This window comes from Pseudochaenichthys georgianus, chromosome 5 (assembly GCF_902827115.2).
Source record: "Pseudochaenichthys georgianus chromosome 5, fPseGeo1.2, whole genome shotgun sequence".
Lineage (NCBI taxonomy): Eukaryota > Metazoa > Chordata > Actinopteri > Perciformes > Channichthyidae > Pseudochaenichthys > Pseudochaenichthys georgianus.
In genome coordinates, this window is record NC_047507.1 from 981,790 (window position 1) to 998,914 (window position 17,125).

The following is a 17,125-nucleotide window of genomic DNA, read 5'->3' on the forward strand; positions in this document are numbered from 1 at the left end:
CCAATGGAACATGCAGAGACTGAAGCCAACAGAACACGCAGAGACTGAAGCCAACAGAACACGCAGGGACTGAAGCCAACAGAACACGCAGAGACTGAAGCCAACGGAACACGCAGAGACTGAAGCCAACAGAACACGCAGAGACTGAAGCCAACAGAACACGCAGGGACTGAAGCCAACAGAACACGCAGAGACTGAAGCCAACAGAACACGCAGAGACTGAAGCCAATGGAAACGACGGGTCGTTGGTAGTTTTTTAAAAGCGGGTGTCTATAGGGAGAGAGCACCAACGTGCTGGAGCCACGACTTTTAAAGGAGACATTGGGACACACACACACACACACACACATTAACACACACACACTCACACACACACACACACACACACACACACACCACACACGCAAACACACACAAACCAACACACACATATTAACACACACACACTAACCACAACACACACAAAAAACAAAAAACGCACACACACACACACACACAAAACACACAAAACACACATTCACGCACACACAACACAAACAAACACACACACACAAAAACCCAAATACAAAAACACACACACACCCCAAAAAACACACACACACACACATTAACACACACATAAACACACCCCCCCACCACACACACACAAACAAACAAACCACACACACACACACACACACACAAACACACACATAAACACACACACACATAAACACATACACTCCCCCCCACACACACACACACAAACACCCCCACACACACACATTAACACACACACACACACCCCCACACACACACCCACACACATAAACACATACACTCCCCCCACACACACACACACAAACACACACCCCACACACAAACATACACACCCCCCCCCACACCCCACACACACACATAAACATACACACCCCCCCCACACACACAAACACACACCCCACACACACACATAAACACACACACACACACACACTACGACTAACGACTTCTAACATCACCCCTCCACGTCCATCTTGTATTCCCTCTGAAGGCTCTCATTGGTTGATGGTTGATCCGACAGGTTGGTTCTGACCTGGTTCTGATCCAACCAGTGATAGCAGCACAGCAAGTTATCTTTGAACCAATGAGCAGAAGCATGTCGGAGTCCGGCAGAGGCTCAGTCAGTGGGGCCGCCGGGTCCCAGTTCCCCTCTGCCGTTAGGCCATTGAGCAAGGCACCGGGCAATCCCCCACTCCCACTGCTCCCGGAAGCTGCCCACTGCTCCTGGTGCTGGGAATTAAACTGGTGAACATTCGCTCAAGTGCTGAAGTACCATTAAGGAATGTACATAGGGGAATATTTGTTTTCAATATTCTGTCAATTACTGTTGTTGTACTATTTACACCTCACACTTGTATTTATGTACAGCAGCCATTTCCATCATGATCCATAAAGGTCCCACACACACTACACCCGCTTATTGTCCATGTGTCCTTTCTTCCTCTCCTCTCCACCTTGCCTCCTCTCCTCCCCCCTCAGGTTGTATCTGCGAGGGTACAGTGGCACAGCGGGGGGGCAGAGCAGTTTGACCCCCCATGGGACCGGGTTCAGCACCAGAGACCAGGACCACGACAACTGTGACCACTGCAAGTGTGCCCTGATGCTGACCGGAGGTAACAACTCTCCTCTCTCCTTGGCCATTGTCATAACGATGTGTTGTCTTCTGTAGCCATTAGCCAATCAGCAACAAGGTACCCCCCCCCCCCCCCCCCTTATCACCTGAGTCTCCTCTAGAGCTCCATTGAGTTCTTTGTAACCAAATGTCTCTCAGAGGGGCGTGGGGAGGGGCTCCTTATTTTCATCTAAAGTAACAGACAGAGAATCAGCACTTTGGAAACAGCGCTGAAACAGAGGGGATTATGGGTAATGCTGCAATGATCTGTTTGGTGTTTCAGCCAATCAGAGACAGGCTCTGTATATATCTGAGACCTGTGCTATATTATATATATTGATGAAGAACAGTATGATAGGGACCTTTAAGGTGATATTTCTCTGGTATAAAGACCCTCCCCTCTCCCCCTCAGGCTGGTGGTTTGACGCCTGTGGTTTCTCCAACCTGAACGGGATTTATTACACCGTCGGCCACAACATCAGGAAGCTCAACGGCATCAAGTGGCATCACTTCAGAGGGCCGAGCTACTCCCTGCAGTCCACCTCCATGATGGTACGCCCCTACGACTTCTAACATCCCGCCGCCACCTCCATGATGGTACGCCCCTACGACATCTAACATCCCCCCGCCACCTCCATGATGGTACGCCCCTACGACTTCTAGCATCACCCCTTCACCTCCATGATGGTACGCCCCTACGACTTCTAACATCCCCCCGCCACCTCCATGATGGTACGCCCCTACGACTTCTAACATCCCCCCGCCACCTCCATGATGGTACGCCCCTACGACTTCTAACATCCCCCCGCCACCTCCATGATGGTACGCCCCTACGACTTCTAGCATCACCCCTTCACCTCCATGATGGTACGCCCCTACGACTTCTAACATCCCCCCGCCACCTCCATGATGGTACGCCCCTACGACTTCTAACATCCCCCCGCCACCTCCATGATGGTACGCCCCTACGACTTCTAACATCCCCCCGCCACCTCCATGATGGTACGCACCTACGACTTCTAACATCCCCCCGCCACCTCCATGATGGTACACCCCTACGACTTCTAACATCACCCCTTCACCTCCATGATGGTACGCCCTTACGACTTCTAACATCCCCCCTCCACCTCCATGATGGTACGCCCCTACGACTTCTGACATCACCCCTCCACCTCCATGATGGTACGCCCCTACGACTTCTGACATCACCCCTCCACCTCCATGATGGTACGCCCTTACGACTTCTAACATCCCACCTCCCCTCCACCTCCATGATGGTACGCCCCTACGACTTCTAACATCACCCCTCCACCTCCATGATGGCACGCCCCACGACTTCTAACATCACCCCTTCACCTCCATGATGGTACGCCCCTACGACTTCTAACATCCCCCCTCCACCTCCATGATGGTACGCCCCTACGACTTCTGACATCACCCCTCCACCTCCATGATGCTACGCCCTTACGACTTCTAACATCCCACCTCCCCTCCACCTCCATGATGGTACGCCCCTACGACTTCTAACATCCCACCTCCCCTCCACCTCCATGATGGTACGCCCCTACGACTTCTGACATCACCCCTCCACCTCCATGATGCTACGCCCTTACGACTTCTAACATCCCACCTCCCCTCCACCTCCATGATGGTACGCCCCTACGACTTCTAACATCCCACCTCCCCTCCACCTCCATGATGGTACGCCCCTACGACTTCTAACATCCCCCCTACACCTCCTTGATGGTACGAACCTACGACTTCTGACATCCCACCTCCATGATGGTACGCTACTACGACTTCTAACATCCCCCCTCCACCTCCATGATGGTACGCCCCTACGACTTCTAACATCCCCCCTCCACCTCCTTGATGGTACGCACCTACGACTTCTGACATCCCCCCTCCACCTCCTTGATGGTACGCACCTACGACTTCTGTCATCCCACCTCCATGATGGCACGCCCCACGAATTCTAACATCACCCCTCCACTTCCATGATGGTACGCCCCTACGACTTCTAACATCCCCCCTCCAGCTCCTTGATGGTACGCACCTACGACTTCTGACATCCCCCCTCCACCTCCATGATGGTACGCCCCTACGACTTCTAACATCCCCCCGCCACCTCCATGATGGTACGCCCCTACGACTTCTAACATCCCCCCTCCACCTCCATGATGGTACGCCCCTACGACTTCTAACATCCCACCTCCCCTCCACCTCCATGATGGTATGCCCCTACGACTTCTAACATCCCCCCTCCACCTCCATGATGGTATGCCCCTACGACTTCTAACATCCCACCTCCCCTCCACCTCCATGATGGTATGCCCCTACGACTTCTAACATCCCCCCTCCACCTCCATGATGGTACACCCCTACGACTTCTAACATCACCCCTCCACCTCCATGATGGTATGCCCCTACGACTTCTGACACCACCCCTCCACCTCCTTGATGGTACGCACCTACGACTTCTGACACCACCCCTCCACCTCCATGATGGTACGCCCCTACGACTTCTAACATCACCCCTCCACCTCCATGATGGTACACCCCTACGACTTCTAACATCACCCCTCCACCTCCATGATGGTATGCCCCTACGACTTCTGACACCACCCCTCCACCTCCATGATGGTACGCTCCAACGACTTCTAACATCACCCCTCCACCTCCTTGATGGTACGCACCTACGACTTCTGACATCCCCCCTCCACCTCCATGATGGTATGCCCCTACGACTTCTGACACCACCCCTCCACCTCCATGATGGTACGCTCCAACGACTTCTAACATCACCCCTCCACCTCCTTGATGGTACACCCCTACGACTTCTGACACCACCCCTCCACCTCCATGATGGTACGCACCTACGACTTCTGACACCACCCCTCCACCTCCATGATGGTATGCCCCTACGACTTCTGACACCACCCCTCCACCTCCTTGATGGTACGCACCTACGACTTCTGACACCACCCCTCCACCTCCATGATGGTACGCTCCAACGACTTCTAACATCACCCCTCCACCTCCTTGATGGTACACCCCTACGACTTCTGACACCACCCCTCCACCTCCATGATGGTACGCACCTACGACTTCTGACATCCCCCCTCCACCTCCATGATGGTATGCACCTACGACTTCTGACACCACCCCTCCACCTCCATGATGGTACGCCCCTACGACTTCTAACATCACCCCTCCACCTCCATGATGGTACACCCCTACGACTTCTAACATCACCCCTCCACCTCCATGATGGTACGCCCCTACGACTTCTAACATCACCCCTCCACCTCCATGATGGTACACCCCTACGACTTCTAACATCACCCCTCCACCTCCTTGATGGTACGCACCTACGACTTCTGACACCACCCCTCCACCTCCATGATGGTACGCCCCTACGACTTCTAACATCACCCCTCCACCTCCATGATGGTACACCCCTACGACTTCTAACATCACCCCTCCACCTCCATGATGGTATGCCCCTACGACTTCTGACACCACCCCTCCACCTCCATGATGGTACGCTCCAACGACTTCTAACATCACCCCTCCACCTCCTTGATGGTACGCACCTACGACTTCTGACATCCCCCCTCCACCTCCTTGATGGTACGCACCTACGACTTCTGTCATCCCACCTCCATGATGGCACGCCCCACGAATTCTAACATCCCCCCTCCAGCTCCTTGATGGTACGCCCCTACGACTTCTAACATCCCCCCTCCACCTCCATGATGGTACGACCCTACATCATCCTTCCTCGTCTGCAATACTACGACCCAAAAGCATCCAAAAATGCATCTCTTGTGATGTTAAACTTCTAAAAAAACACCCCTCGGCTCCAACATGGTACAACCCGGACTATCCCTCAGATTTACAGCCATGATGTTAAAACCCCTCCGCCTCAGATTTATGTTTCCCAAAGTCTTGCTGGATATATTACCTTCTGTCTCCTCGATGCCTCGGGCTGAAAAACAAGTTGGAAGGTTTTTTCATCCAAAGTATTCTGCGAATCGCCTCTCCTTATATATAGATATTTGATTTGAACAGAAATAAGGGAATGAAACTGTTATACAAGAAACATTCAAAGCATTTGGACATTTCTTCTCAGCCGCTGCTTCCCGTCAGTTTCGGCTCACAGGAATGGATAATGCTTTAAGCACGTATACAATTATAGGACCTAATATTTAAATAATAGTGATAAAAAAAAACCTACAGCTGATTTACAGACTCTCTTTCCCAATGTAAGTCAATGTTGGACTGACACTGAAGTTGTAGTACTAGTGTACGGCCACTAGGGACATTAGGGATCGGCTTTACCCCACTCAGAGGTCATCATCGAGAGGTGAGTAAAAGCAGCTTTTGAAGATTGTACAAACCAGACGCATTCTCCACCCTCGAAGTGAGCATGAAGGAAAGCTGCATTGAAGTGTTGTCTGAAAGCCTTTAACCATGTGACCAGAATGTTTCTGTCTGACTGCGCACAACGTGCACACAGAAGAAGAAACATAACCTGAACTGTTTCAAAGTATGCTCATATGAACTTGACTGTAGGACTAGGACACTTCTGATAGAAAGAGCTTGGAGGAGAGAAGTCTACTCACTCTCAAGTGCTTTGAAACTTTCATGTTGACTCTATTGTTATGCAGCAAACCGGAGGACTGCTGTGTCGTATACAAGTCGATATTTCACACACGTTGGAACTCTGAAGATTATCAGCAACGCTTTCTTCTTCCAACTCAAAGACAATTGTGGTTCTTGGACGTTTGAGAAGACGCCTGGAGAAAGGATGTATGTTAATGATGAAACAGACGTGTACATAACAAAAGGACACTAATGAGTGAGACGTGCAGCTTGACATTATGGTTAAATGAATATTAAGGAAATGAACCATAAGCGCCAGCGGAGAGACTCTTTCTGACGGATCAGTCATCACTCAAGGTCCCACACATCAACACTTCAATCACCTCTCTGTTGTATAGCTGGATGAGCCGCGAACTATAGGGTGTATCCTCTGAGGAGCATGAATGTTTGACACAACAGTCGTTGAGATATTTAAGTCTGGAACGAAGTGGAGGACCGCGCATCTAGCATGAATAAAAACGACGTGTCCCAGCTTCCTGTGCTCGTTTATCTTTCGCACGCTGTGAGTTAAATACCGTTTTGTTTAGACAACAGTCATAGGGGTTTGTGAAACTTAAAAAGTGCATGATGGTTTAGATGAAATGTGTGTGTGCGTGTGCGTGTGTGTGTGTGTGTGTGTGCGTGTGTGTGTGTGTGGCAGATGTTCTGGTTATACACGTTTTTTTATCATGCAGCATTCTCCTTTAAAAAAGAAAACATGAATACAGTTTTTCAGAGGGACGAATACTTTATTAAAATGCACTTTACGGAACAGCAGGCGGTGGGGTTCAACAGAGGAATCTCCTCTCTTTGTTTCAGTGTATTGTTTGATGTTCTGTGTTTCAAGATACTGCAAAAGAACGCTAATAAATGCCACGTCTTCAGGCTTTTATTCACTGAGTGTGTAGCAATACATCCAACCAGCTGTAAAGAGTCTGCAGCATGTTGTACAATAAAGTGTCTCAATGTTAATCCGCTTTCCCAAAGTGATTTCATAAAGGTTCACTGATGGCGTGTGTTAAATGTATCTGTTTGACAGCTTTCATTAAAAATACCTATGTTTGTGAGATGTATAAATATCGTTATAAAACATATATTGATAAATAAACTCAGAGGGCATTTATTCAAACTAAACCCCCAGAGAAGAAGTCATTTTTAAGAAGATATGCTTAACCAATGCCAAACAATATAAAGAAACATGGAATAAATAGCCAAACATAGAGATAGTCACAATAGAGCTAGAAAGAGACGAATCTAAAATGATGAATATGAAATAGACATTAATAAAAGCAACATGATGCAACTGTCCACAAATTGATTTCTCGAAATTAGCTAAATAAACTACAAACGAATATATATTTTTTTTAAAGTACATGTTTAGAAGATCAGCATGTTCTACATTCGTACTAAAACTTGTTAACGCATACAAATATCAGTTATCAGATTAAATGGTTAATTAAGACATTCCCCATAGCTGTAAAAAGGACATTTCTGCACTTGATTTTAAAAAGCAGCGGAGATAAAGGTTTGGGGTTGTGAAGGAAAATAATATGCAGACATCTAATCAGGATTATTCTGTTTTTATTATATAGTTTATTCACACTTGAACAACTACAAATACTGATATTACTAATAGAGCCCGTGTGTAATAATGGACACTGTTACAAGCATTTAAACGGTGCAGTTCTCACTCCCCAGTGGTGCTCTGCTTCCCTCTGGTGGCCACTCTGTGTAACTGCAACCTGTTTAATTACAGCAACGGTTTATGTTGCCATAAGGAACTAAACATATGTGTGTAACTCCTGTGATGGAAAGTAGACAAATTAGAAATAATACAAGATTAATATTTCTTATACTTATTCACCTGAATGCCGTCGCATCTCACACGTCCATGACCTCAGCTGCCCCTCTGATTTCGCGTTTCTCTGTAATTAATTGTGTCCCTCTGCGGCTCCAGTAGAGCTTCTCTTCCGGCAGAATAGGCTGTTTGTGTGTGAAGGTCGTGAGTCCAACCTGTGAGTATCTCTTAAAATACTAATATTTATATGTTTTCATCAATTTAAAATGATATTGTGTTTCTGTTTCAAATGAATAACCACTCCTATGTGTTACTATTTCTCCTAAATGTTTGCCGTTTGGCTCTGTAAAGCAGTTCGCCGGTTTAGCTTAGCTCATCGTGCTGCTGTTAGCTCAATGCTAAATGCTAAACGCCTTTCAATGATAAATGCTAATCGAAAGCTCGTCACTTATGCCTATACATTAGCTTAATGCTAACAGATTGTTCGTTACTCAAAATGACTGTTTTATATTAGTCAAGAATACATTTTAATAATAACGTTGGCTTGTTATGTTTGTGAAAGAGTTAACATGTCATAGTACCAAAACAAGAAGCCATTCTGACATTGTTACTTTGACCTTCTACTGCATACAGGTTTATACTTGCTGTTTATTGTTCTTATTTGTATTATGTGTATACTTTATTCCACCTTTTTGAATATTGTAATACCTGAATACACTGCTGCTTTAACAAAAATAATCTATCTATAATGACCCTCACTATGCTACATCTGTTAGCTCTTCCTGCTAATAATCGTTGACAAAACGCATGTGCAGTCCTATAGTAATATTGTATGTGCAGTGTGACACCTGGGTGTGAGACAGGGGTCATTTTCATGTAATCAAGTAACTCACAGAGAGAGAGAGGTCACGTGATCAGTGCAGACATGACTTGGCAGCAGTGAGTGATGGCGACACATATGTATATTCTCTAGGAATGTGTCCAGTCCTTTTAATGTCTAAACAAAGTAAGAGTTGCATCCGAATTTGGAAAATAAGCTTCTTCTAGGTGAGTTGAGATATCTGACCTTCTGGCCTTGTGTTCTCTACGTAATGTCACAAATACAATCCAGTATCAGGTCTGTATTGGCATTCTTAATACATTGTTGAATATGGAAACGATCTTAACTAGATTCAAGGTTTTTATCATCGTGTGCTCGGTAGCTACAGTGTAGATGTGTCAATGAAACACTGAAGTCCCAGGCTCCTCCAACAGAGCAGCATGAATATATATATATATATATATATATATATATATATATATATATATATATATATATATATATATATATATATATATATATATGAGAACATAGAACGGATAAAATAGTGCAAGAGAATGTTTTGAGATGTGCAAGTAAATACAAATAGAATAGAAATAGTGCGAGAAGAGTCTATATACACGCAAATGGAATATTGGATAAATAATTTTATCGATGCAACGGATGAATGTTATGGATGCACTTTAAAGAGTCCTGGTGTTTAACAGTCTCATGGCCTGTGGGGTGAAACTGTCTCTGAGTCTCGATGACATTAGTGATGTGTCGGTCGCGAACAAGCCGATTCTTTTGAACGGTCTTTGGTGCGAACGAGGGGAACCGAGTCGTGCTCGGTGAGAGCCGCTCTTTTTATCGTTCAATCGGTGGTCCGCACTGCCTGCCTGCCAACATCCACTCGCCTTTTTAAAAAGCTTGATTTTGTTTTCTGTGAAGACCCGCCCCTACTCTGATTGGTAGGTTTCAGCGTGAGATGGGGTGGGTCTTAATACGCGAGAGAGAAGTCAGAAGTGGTGCAGGACAGGTAGACGACGTGTTTTCGCGAAACTGCAGCAGCACTTCAACCAAAACCCAGGCGGTGACAAAGCGCACCATTTGTAAAGGCAACATATCCTTTAAAGCAGGGTCAACAAATAATCTCCATCGCCACTTAAAACACAGTATCTGATATTAAGAGTTGCGTGAATTTCATTCAAGGCAACTTTATTTACTGAACACATACAGAGGGTGAATTCAAAGCACATTCACGGACATGATGACATGGATACAGCGCCACCTTGTGTCACGTTTACAATGCAGATTATTGACATCAGGTCTGGCAATACAGGCAATCATTATCCTGGTGGTCAGGACTCCCTGGAAGAAGAGATCTTGTATCTCAATGGGACATTCCTGGATAAATAAATTTAAATTACTTCGCAGATAAACCTAGTAACCCCGCCCCTTTACAAAAAACGTCTCTTTGAAAGGAACCGAGCCATAATTCCCATCACTAGATGACATTCACTGGGCGGTGGTGGTGAAGTCCATAGGGACTTGGCTTGGCAGCTGGAAGGTCACCAGTTCAAGTCCCGGCAAGACCAAGTGCTACCGAGGTGTCCCTGAGCAAGGCACCGTTCCCCACACTGCTCCCCGGGCGCCGTGCATAATGGCAGCCCACTGCTCCTAACACGCGTCTAGAAACCGTTTCGTTGCATGGTAGCTGTACTGCGTAATGACAATAAGTTGAATCTTCTTCTTCAACTTGCGGAGCTTTGTATATTTTTAAAATGTCATAATCTGTCAAATATGTTCATTGCCATTTATTTCACTGTAATCTTCGTGCCTTCTCCGTGCAGTCAGCTACGTCTACTTCAAACACTGCTTTATTTATTTGTGTATTTTTAATAATGCCGTTAGAGATGCGAAGGAAATGCTGTTATGCCTCTGTGTGAGGAGGACAGTAAATACATTCTGAATATGAAATCATGAAAGCATGAAGAGGCATTCGCTGAAGACGATGGCATGTAAAACACATCAGTTACACTTCGTACACCCCGTCCCATGCTCGCACTCTTCGGGCAGAAACACGTTTACAGACCGTGATTTAAAGTTACTCTGGGATTCTTGGGATTACTCTATGTTTCTGCGGGTATCCGGATGAGTGTCCTTGTTTCTTCACATCTCAGCACAGATGTATATCTCGCGGTCAAGACCTTTTTTGTTTTTATATAAAAATACCATCTGCTGATATTTCATCATCAGGTTTTAAAAACTTCCAAATGTTGTTTTCAGTATCTGCCTTAAATATAAAGTCAGAGTGCACCAAACGTTTGACCAAATATCTTGTATTGTATAAAGGAATGGTCTCAATGCGTCTTTACTCTGCGTAAACACACTATTGTTCTTTCTATTTTAAATACACATTACCATATTGAGTAAGTACTTTTTCTTTTCTCCACAGGTGATCCATCATGTCTCTGCAAAAGCCTCTGATGAGGGGTTTGCTGGCAAAGCGCCTGAGGTTTCACGTTCCCATCGCGTTCGCTCTGTCCTTGCTGGCTGCTGTGGGCTGGAAGGTGAGACAGAACCTTAACTCGACACTATTTACACACAGAAGTTAGTCAGCATTAAACACTTCCTGTATCCTAGTGTTGAAGTCATGTGACCGTGCTGTAGTTCCTTTATAGCCCAACATTAGCCGCCTTTAGCTTAGCGGTGGTGACGTGAAGTCATGTGACCGTGCTGTAGTTCCTTTATAGCCCAACATTAGCCTCCTTTAGCTTAGCGGTGGTGACGTGAAGTCATGTGACCGTGCTGTAGTTCCTTTATAGCCCAACATTAGCCTCCTTTAGCTTAGCGGTGGTGACGTGAAGTCATGTGACCGTGCTGTAGTTCCTTTAGAGCTCAACATTAGCCTCCTTTAGCTTAGCGGTGGTGGCGTGAAGTCAAGTGACCGTGCTGTAGTTCCTTTATAGCCCAACATTAGCCTCCTTTAGCTTAGCGGTGGTGACGTGAAGTCATGTGACCGTGCTGTAGTTCCTTTTATAGCTCAACATTAGCCGCCTTTAGCTTAGCAGTGGTGACGTGAAGTCATGTGACCGTGCTGTAGTTCCTTTATAGCCCAACATTAGCCTCCTTTAGCTTAGCGGTGGTGACGTGAAGTCATGTGACCGTGCTGTAGTTCCTTATAGCCCAACATTAGCCTCCTTTAGCTTAGCGGTGGTGACGTGAAGTCATGTGACCGTGCTGTAGTTCCTTTATAGCCCAACATTAGCCTCCTTTAGCTTAGCAGTGGTGACGTGAAGTCATGTGACCGTGCTGTAGTTCCTTTATAGCCCAACATTAGCCACCTTTAGCTTAGCAGTGGTGACGTGAAGTCATGTGACCGTGCTTGTAGTTCCTTTATAGCCCAACATTAGCCTCCTTTAGCTTAGCGGTGGTGACGTGAAGTCATGTGACCGTGCTGTAGTTCCTTTATAGCCCAACATTAGCCACCTTTAGCTTAGCGGTGGTGACGTGAAGTCATGTGACCGTGCTGTAGTTCCTTTATAGCCCAACATTAGCCTCCTTTAGCTTAGCGGTGGTGACGTGAAGTCATGTGACCGTGCTGTAGCTCCTTTATAGCCCAACATTAGCCACCTTTAGCTTAGCGGTGTTGACGTGAAGTCATGTGACCGTGCTGTAGTTCCTTTATAGCCCAACATTAGCCTCCTTTAGCTTAGCGGTGGTGACGTGAAGTCATGTGACCGTGCTGTAGTTCCTTTATAGCCCAACATTAGCCGCCTTTAGCTTAGCAGTGGTGACGTGAAGTCATGTGACCGTGCTGTAGTTCCTTTAGAGCTCAACATTAGCCTCCTTTAGCTTAGCGGTGGTGACGTGAAGTCATGTGACCGTGCTGTAGTTCCTTTATAGCCCAACATTAGCCTCCTTTAGCTTAGCGGTGGTGACGTGAAGTCATGTGACCGTGCTGTAGTTCCTTTATAGCCCAACATTAGCCTCCTTTAGCTTAGCAGTGGTGACGTGAAGTCATGTGACCGTGCTGTAGTTCCTTTATAGCCCAACATTAGCCTCCTTTAGCTTAGCAGTGGTGACGTGAAGTCATGTGACCGTGCTGTAGTTCCTTTATAGCCCAACATTAGCCGCCTTTAGCTTAGCAGTGGTGACGTGAAGTCATGTGACCGTGCTGTAGTTCCTTTATAGCCCAACATTAGCCTCCTTTAGCTTAGCGGTGGTGACGTGAAGTCATGTGACCGTGCTGTAGTTCCTTTATAGCCCAACATTAGCCTCCTTTAGCTTAGCGGTGGTGACGTGAAGTCATGTGACCGTGCTGTAGCTCCTTTATAGCCCAACATTAGCCACCTTTAGCTTAGCGGTGTTGACGTGAAGTCATGTGACCGTGCTGTAGTTCCTTTATAGCCCAACATTAGCCTCCTTTAGCTTAGCGGTGGTGACTTGAAGTCATGTGACCGTTGCTGTAGTTCCTTTATAGCCCAACATTAGCCACCTTTAGCTTAGCGGGTGGTGACGTGAAGTCATGTGACCGTGCTGTAGTTCCTTTATAGCCCAACATTAGCCGCCTTTAGCTTAGCGGTGATGACATGAAGTCATGTGACCGTGCTGTAGTTCCTTTATAGCCCAACATTAGCCTCCTTTAGCTTAGCAGTGGTGACGTGAAGTCATGTGACCGTGCTGTAGTTCCTTTATAGCCCAACATTAGCCGCCTTTAGCTTAGCGGTGGTGACGTGAAGTCATGTGACCGTGCTGTAGTTCCTTTATAGCCCAACATTAGCCGCCTTTAGCTTAGCGGTGGTGACGTGAAGTCATGTGACCGTGCTGTAGTTCCTTTATAGCCCAACATTAGCCGCCTTTAGCTTAGCGGTGGTGACGTGAAGTCATGTGACCGTGCTGTAGTTCCTTTATAGCCCAACATTAGCCTCCTTTAGCTTAGCGGTGGTGACGTGAAGTCATGTGACCGTGCTGTAGTTCCTTTATAGCCCAACATTAGCCTCCTTAGCTTAGCGGTGGTGACGTGAAGTCATGTGACCGTGCTTGTAGTTCCTTTATAGCCCAACATTAGCCACCTTTAGCTTAGCGGTGGTGACGTGAAGTCATGTGACCGTGACTGTAGTTCCTTTTATAGCCCAACATTAGCCACCTTTAGCTTAGCGGTGGGGACCTAAAGTCATGTGACCGTGCTGTAGGTCCTTTATAGCCCAACATTAGCCTCCTTTAGCTTAGCGGTGGTGACGTGAAGTCATGTGACCGTGCTGTAGTTCCTTTATAGCCCCAACATTAGCCTCCTTTAGCTTAGCGGTGGTGACGTGAAGTCATGTGACCGTGCTGTAGTTCCTTTATAGCCCAACATTAGCCACCTTTAGCTTAGCGGTGGTGACGTGAAGTCATGTGACCGTGCTGTAGTTCCTTTATAGCCCAACATTAGCCACCTTTAGCTTAGCGGTGGGGACCTAAAGTCATGTGACCGTGCTTGTAGTTCCTTTATAGCCCAACATTAGCCACCTTTAGCTTAGCGGTGGGGACCTAAAGTCATGTGACCGTGCTGTAGGTCCTTTATAGCCCAACATTAGCCTCCTTTAGCTTAGCGGTGGTGACGTGAAGTCATGTGACCGTGCTGTAGTTCCTTTATAGCCCAACATTAGCCTCCTTTAGCTTAGCGGTGGTGACGTGAAGTCATGTGACCGTGCTGTAGTTCCTTTATAGCCCAACATTAGCCACCTTTAGCTTAGCGGTGGGGACCTAAAGTCATGTGACCGTGCTGTAGTTCCTTTATAGCCCAACATTAGCTACTTACTTCAGAAATCCTAAAGTAGTGCTAATATGTGGAGATTATCCTGCTGAACTAAACGTGTAAGTATCATAAACGTTTGTTTGACACAGAGACTCCCAGTGGCTTTTTATTGAGGGAACCAGGAAGATGCTGACTTAAGGATCAGCCTGCCTGCCTCCTCTTTTGACACGTTGGAAGGAACAATATCAGCATCTTGAGCCACTCACCCTTTAGCAGACTAATGGCAGGAAAACAACTAAATCTCATGGAATCTAATCCGTCGTATTAATGAAACTCTGAGGACAGAATTTAGAAGTTTAATGTTAACAATTGATCTTTTCTGACTCTGCCCTTTTTGCAACCTTTTCTCTTCGTTGTCTCCCGGCAGTACGGAGTGACCGAGCCGAGGAAACAGGCGTACGCTGACTTCTACAAGCATTACGACGCCACCAAAGAGTTCACCAGCATGAGGGAGGCCGGCGTCTTCGAGAGCGTGCGGCCCACCGGAGAGTAAAACCACGTGAGTGTTTTATCAAGAAGAGGAAAGTCTCGGTGGATTTAGTAAACCCGTCCCAGTACCAGGAGCAGTGGATATCTTCTTTAACTTAGATATAACATTACGGGTTGTCGGAAACATTAAACGTAGCTCGTACAGAAACATAATAACTCTCAGTATTGTCAGATGTTTTGTCTCTAATGATTGCTTTCTGTTTCCTTCCTGCAGCGCTTCTCCCCGTCACTCTTTCCTGTTCTGAGGATGAAGTTCTTTGGATGTTATTTACTGATTTAGATGTGAACACCGCTATGCTGTTCTGTTCCTCTAAATAAAATATTCTATTAATGTAAAAAGTGTCTCTTTGTCTTCAGAACATTAGCACCTCTCATCTGTGGGTCCATTACATTTGGCAGGGGGTACATTCCCACATGCTGGTGTCGTACTGTCTTTGAATCACCATTACTATTGCACAGGTGTAAATACCATACACTGTATTCATACATATGGACTCAAGAAGAGTGGGTTATATATCACACATATAAATCAAGTTTTATTTATATAGCACATTTATAAACGATTTTTGGTCGAGCTAAAGTGCTGTACAATAAAAATAGCCGAGACAGTAGAGACACTATACAGCACAGATTGGTCAGAATATCAGTATGAGAAATACGACACCCTCTGTCCTTAGACCCTCACATCGTACAAGGAAAAACCCACAATATATATCAAACAGCCAGGCCAACGGCATTGCGCAAAGACGCACACTTATCGCAAATAAAGGGCAACATCGAAACCACTTTTGAAACATTGTGTGCGTGGCAGCACACTCCAGTCCAGTAGGTGGCGGTAATGCGCCCATTCCTAGTTGGCCAACCGCGAATAAACCCCGTAGAAGAAGAATAGAGAAGTATAACACGACCAATCAGATGCGTCCTCCAGAAATCAACGAGGAAGTAGTTTTCAGGCGCGAATCTTGTATCCTTTGGAGAAGCGTTACTGCATTTTCTGTATTTTCTCGGAACTAAACGCTTCAAAAATGGCTGAACTCACCTTTCCCGTGTATTCGGCGGATGCCCTGGTTAACTTCTTTCGAGCTGAAGTGTTGACCGGACAGGAGGCCAAACAATTCGGGAAGAGCGATCTTATCCCTGTTCCCAAGGTAATGCCCGTTTACTGTTGTTACTGTGTGGGATGTGGACTGACGGTTATGTTATTCTGTCCGACCGCCTTGCTGCACATTATCCAGCTTATTTCACGGCCAGATACTAAACAAACTATCGACAGCCAATATTAATGGTAATTATTGTATTGACTGGGAAATGATCGTATTTGATCTGCTAAGAAAATAAACTCCGTTCAACGGCGCACCAACGGAGTTTTGAGTATTACTCAAAAAGTACACAGTAAAACACTTGATTGTACTTGTGGTTTGAGTCCAACAGTATCAATTTCACTAAGAATGTATGGCAAAAAAATCATTTTACCTCATCAAAGAGAGCAGAACACATGCATTATTGTAGGAGGGGAGTCTGTCAGAGAATAACTGAAAAAGTACACAGTAACAGTACTTCATTGTATTGTTGGTAGCAGTCAAACTAGTACTGAGTCCAACAGTGTCAGTTGTATTAAGAACTTAAGGTAAAACATTATTTTATCGCAAATATAGCACAAAAACATGCATTATTTGACTCTTGTACTCGCGTCAGTGCCGCTTCTCAGCGACTACCGTAAAGCCGCCCAAAATCGCGCACTCTAAAAAAGAAGAGCTTCTGATTTGACCAAGCTAAACGCGAGAGACGGCCGAGTTGGCCGCAGTGTCCGAACGGCTTATCTGACGTCCAGCGCTCCGTGTTTAGCCTTTCTCAATCTTCCTTAGCAACGGCCATTATAGTGCTTAGCAACGGTCTGTACTACTTCCGTCATATTGACCTCTGAGATGTCAGAATTGA

General features: G+C 46.2%; 3 protein-coding genes across 3 annotated transcripts in view; 2 read left to right on the top strand and 1 right to left on the bottom strand.

Annotated features, from left to right (window-relative positions):
- angpt4 (angiopoietin 4) overlaps positions 1-2,364 on the top strand; it is a 64,942-nt gene extending 62,578 nt beyond the window's left edge. The window contains exons 9-10 of the mRNA XM_034083284.2: positions 1,519-1,652; positions 2,064-2,364. Of these exons, the coding sequence (XP_033939175.1) occupies positions 1,519-1,652; positions 2,064-2,224 (295 nt within the window). The 3' untranslated portion in view covers positions 2,225-2,364. The remainder of the gene's footprint in view (positions 1-1,518; positions 1,653-2,063) is intronic.
- A 1,582-nt stretch (positions 2,365-3,946) lies between these two features.
- On the bottom strand, positions 3,947-5,308 carry LOC117446830 (uncharacterized). Its single transcript, XM_071203246.1, has one exon. It carries the CDS (start codon positions 5,306-5,308, stop codon positions 3,947-3,949), a length of 1,362 nt encoding a protein of 453 aa, XP_071059347.1.
- Positions 5,309-8,208: 2,900 nt separating this feature from the next.
- On the top strand, positions 8,209-15,526 carry LOC117446831 (cytochrome c oxidase subunit 6C-1-like). Its single transcript, XM_034083290.1, has 4 exons — positions 8,209-8,313; positions 11,354-11,468; positions 15,066-15,197; positions 15,402-15,526. The coding sequence occupies exons 2-3, from the start codon at positions 11,364-11,366 to the stop codon at positions 15,189-15,191; spliced, it is 231 nt and encodes a 76-aa protein (XP_033939181.1). The 5' UTR covers positions 8,209-8,313; positions 11,354-11,363; the 3' UTR covers positions 15,192-15,197; positions 15,402-15,526.
- Positions 15,527-17,125: the final 1,599 nt, after the last annotated feature.

Excerpts from the sequence above, each read along its gene's own strand:
- LOC117446831 (XM_034083290.1), top strand. The coding sequence starts at position 11,364 with ATGTCTCTGCAAAAGCCTCTGATGAGGGGTTTGCTGGCAAAGCGCCTG. Across the intron at positions 11,469-15,065 it reads TGGCTGCTGTGGGCTGGAAG|TACGGAGTGACCGAGCCGAG; the intron begins GTGAGACAGAAC and ends GTCTCCCGGCAG.
- LOC117446830 (XM_071203246.1), bottom strand. The coding sequence starts at position 5,308 with ATGACAGAAGTCGTAGGTGCGTACCATCAAGGAGGTGGAGGGGGGATG.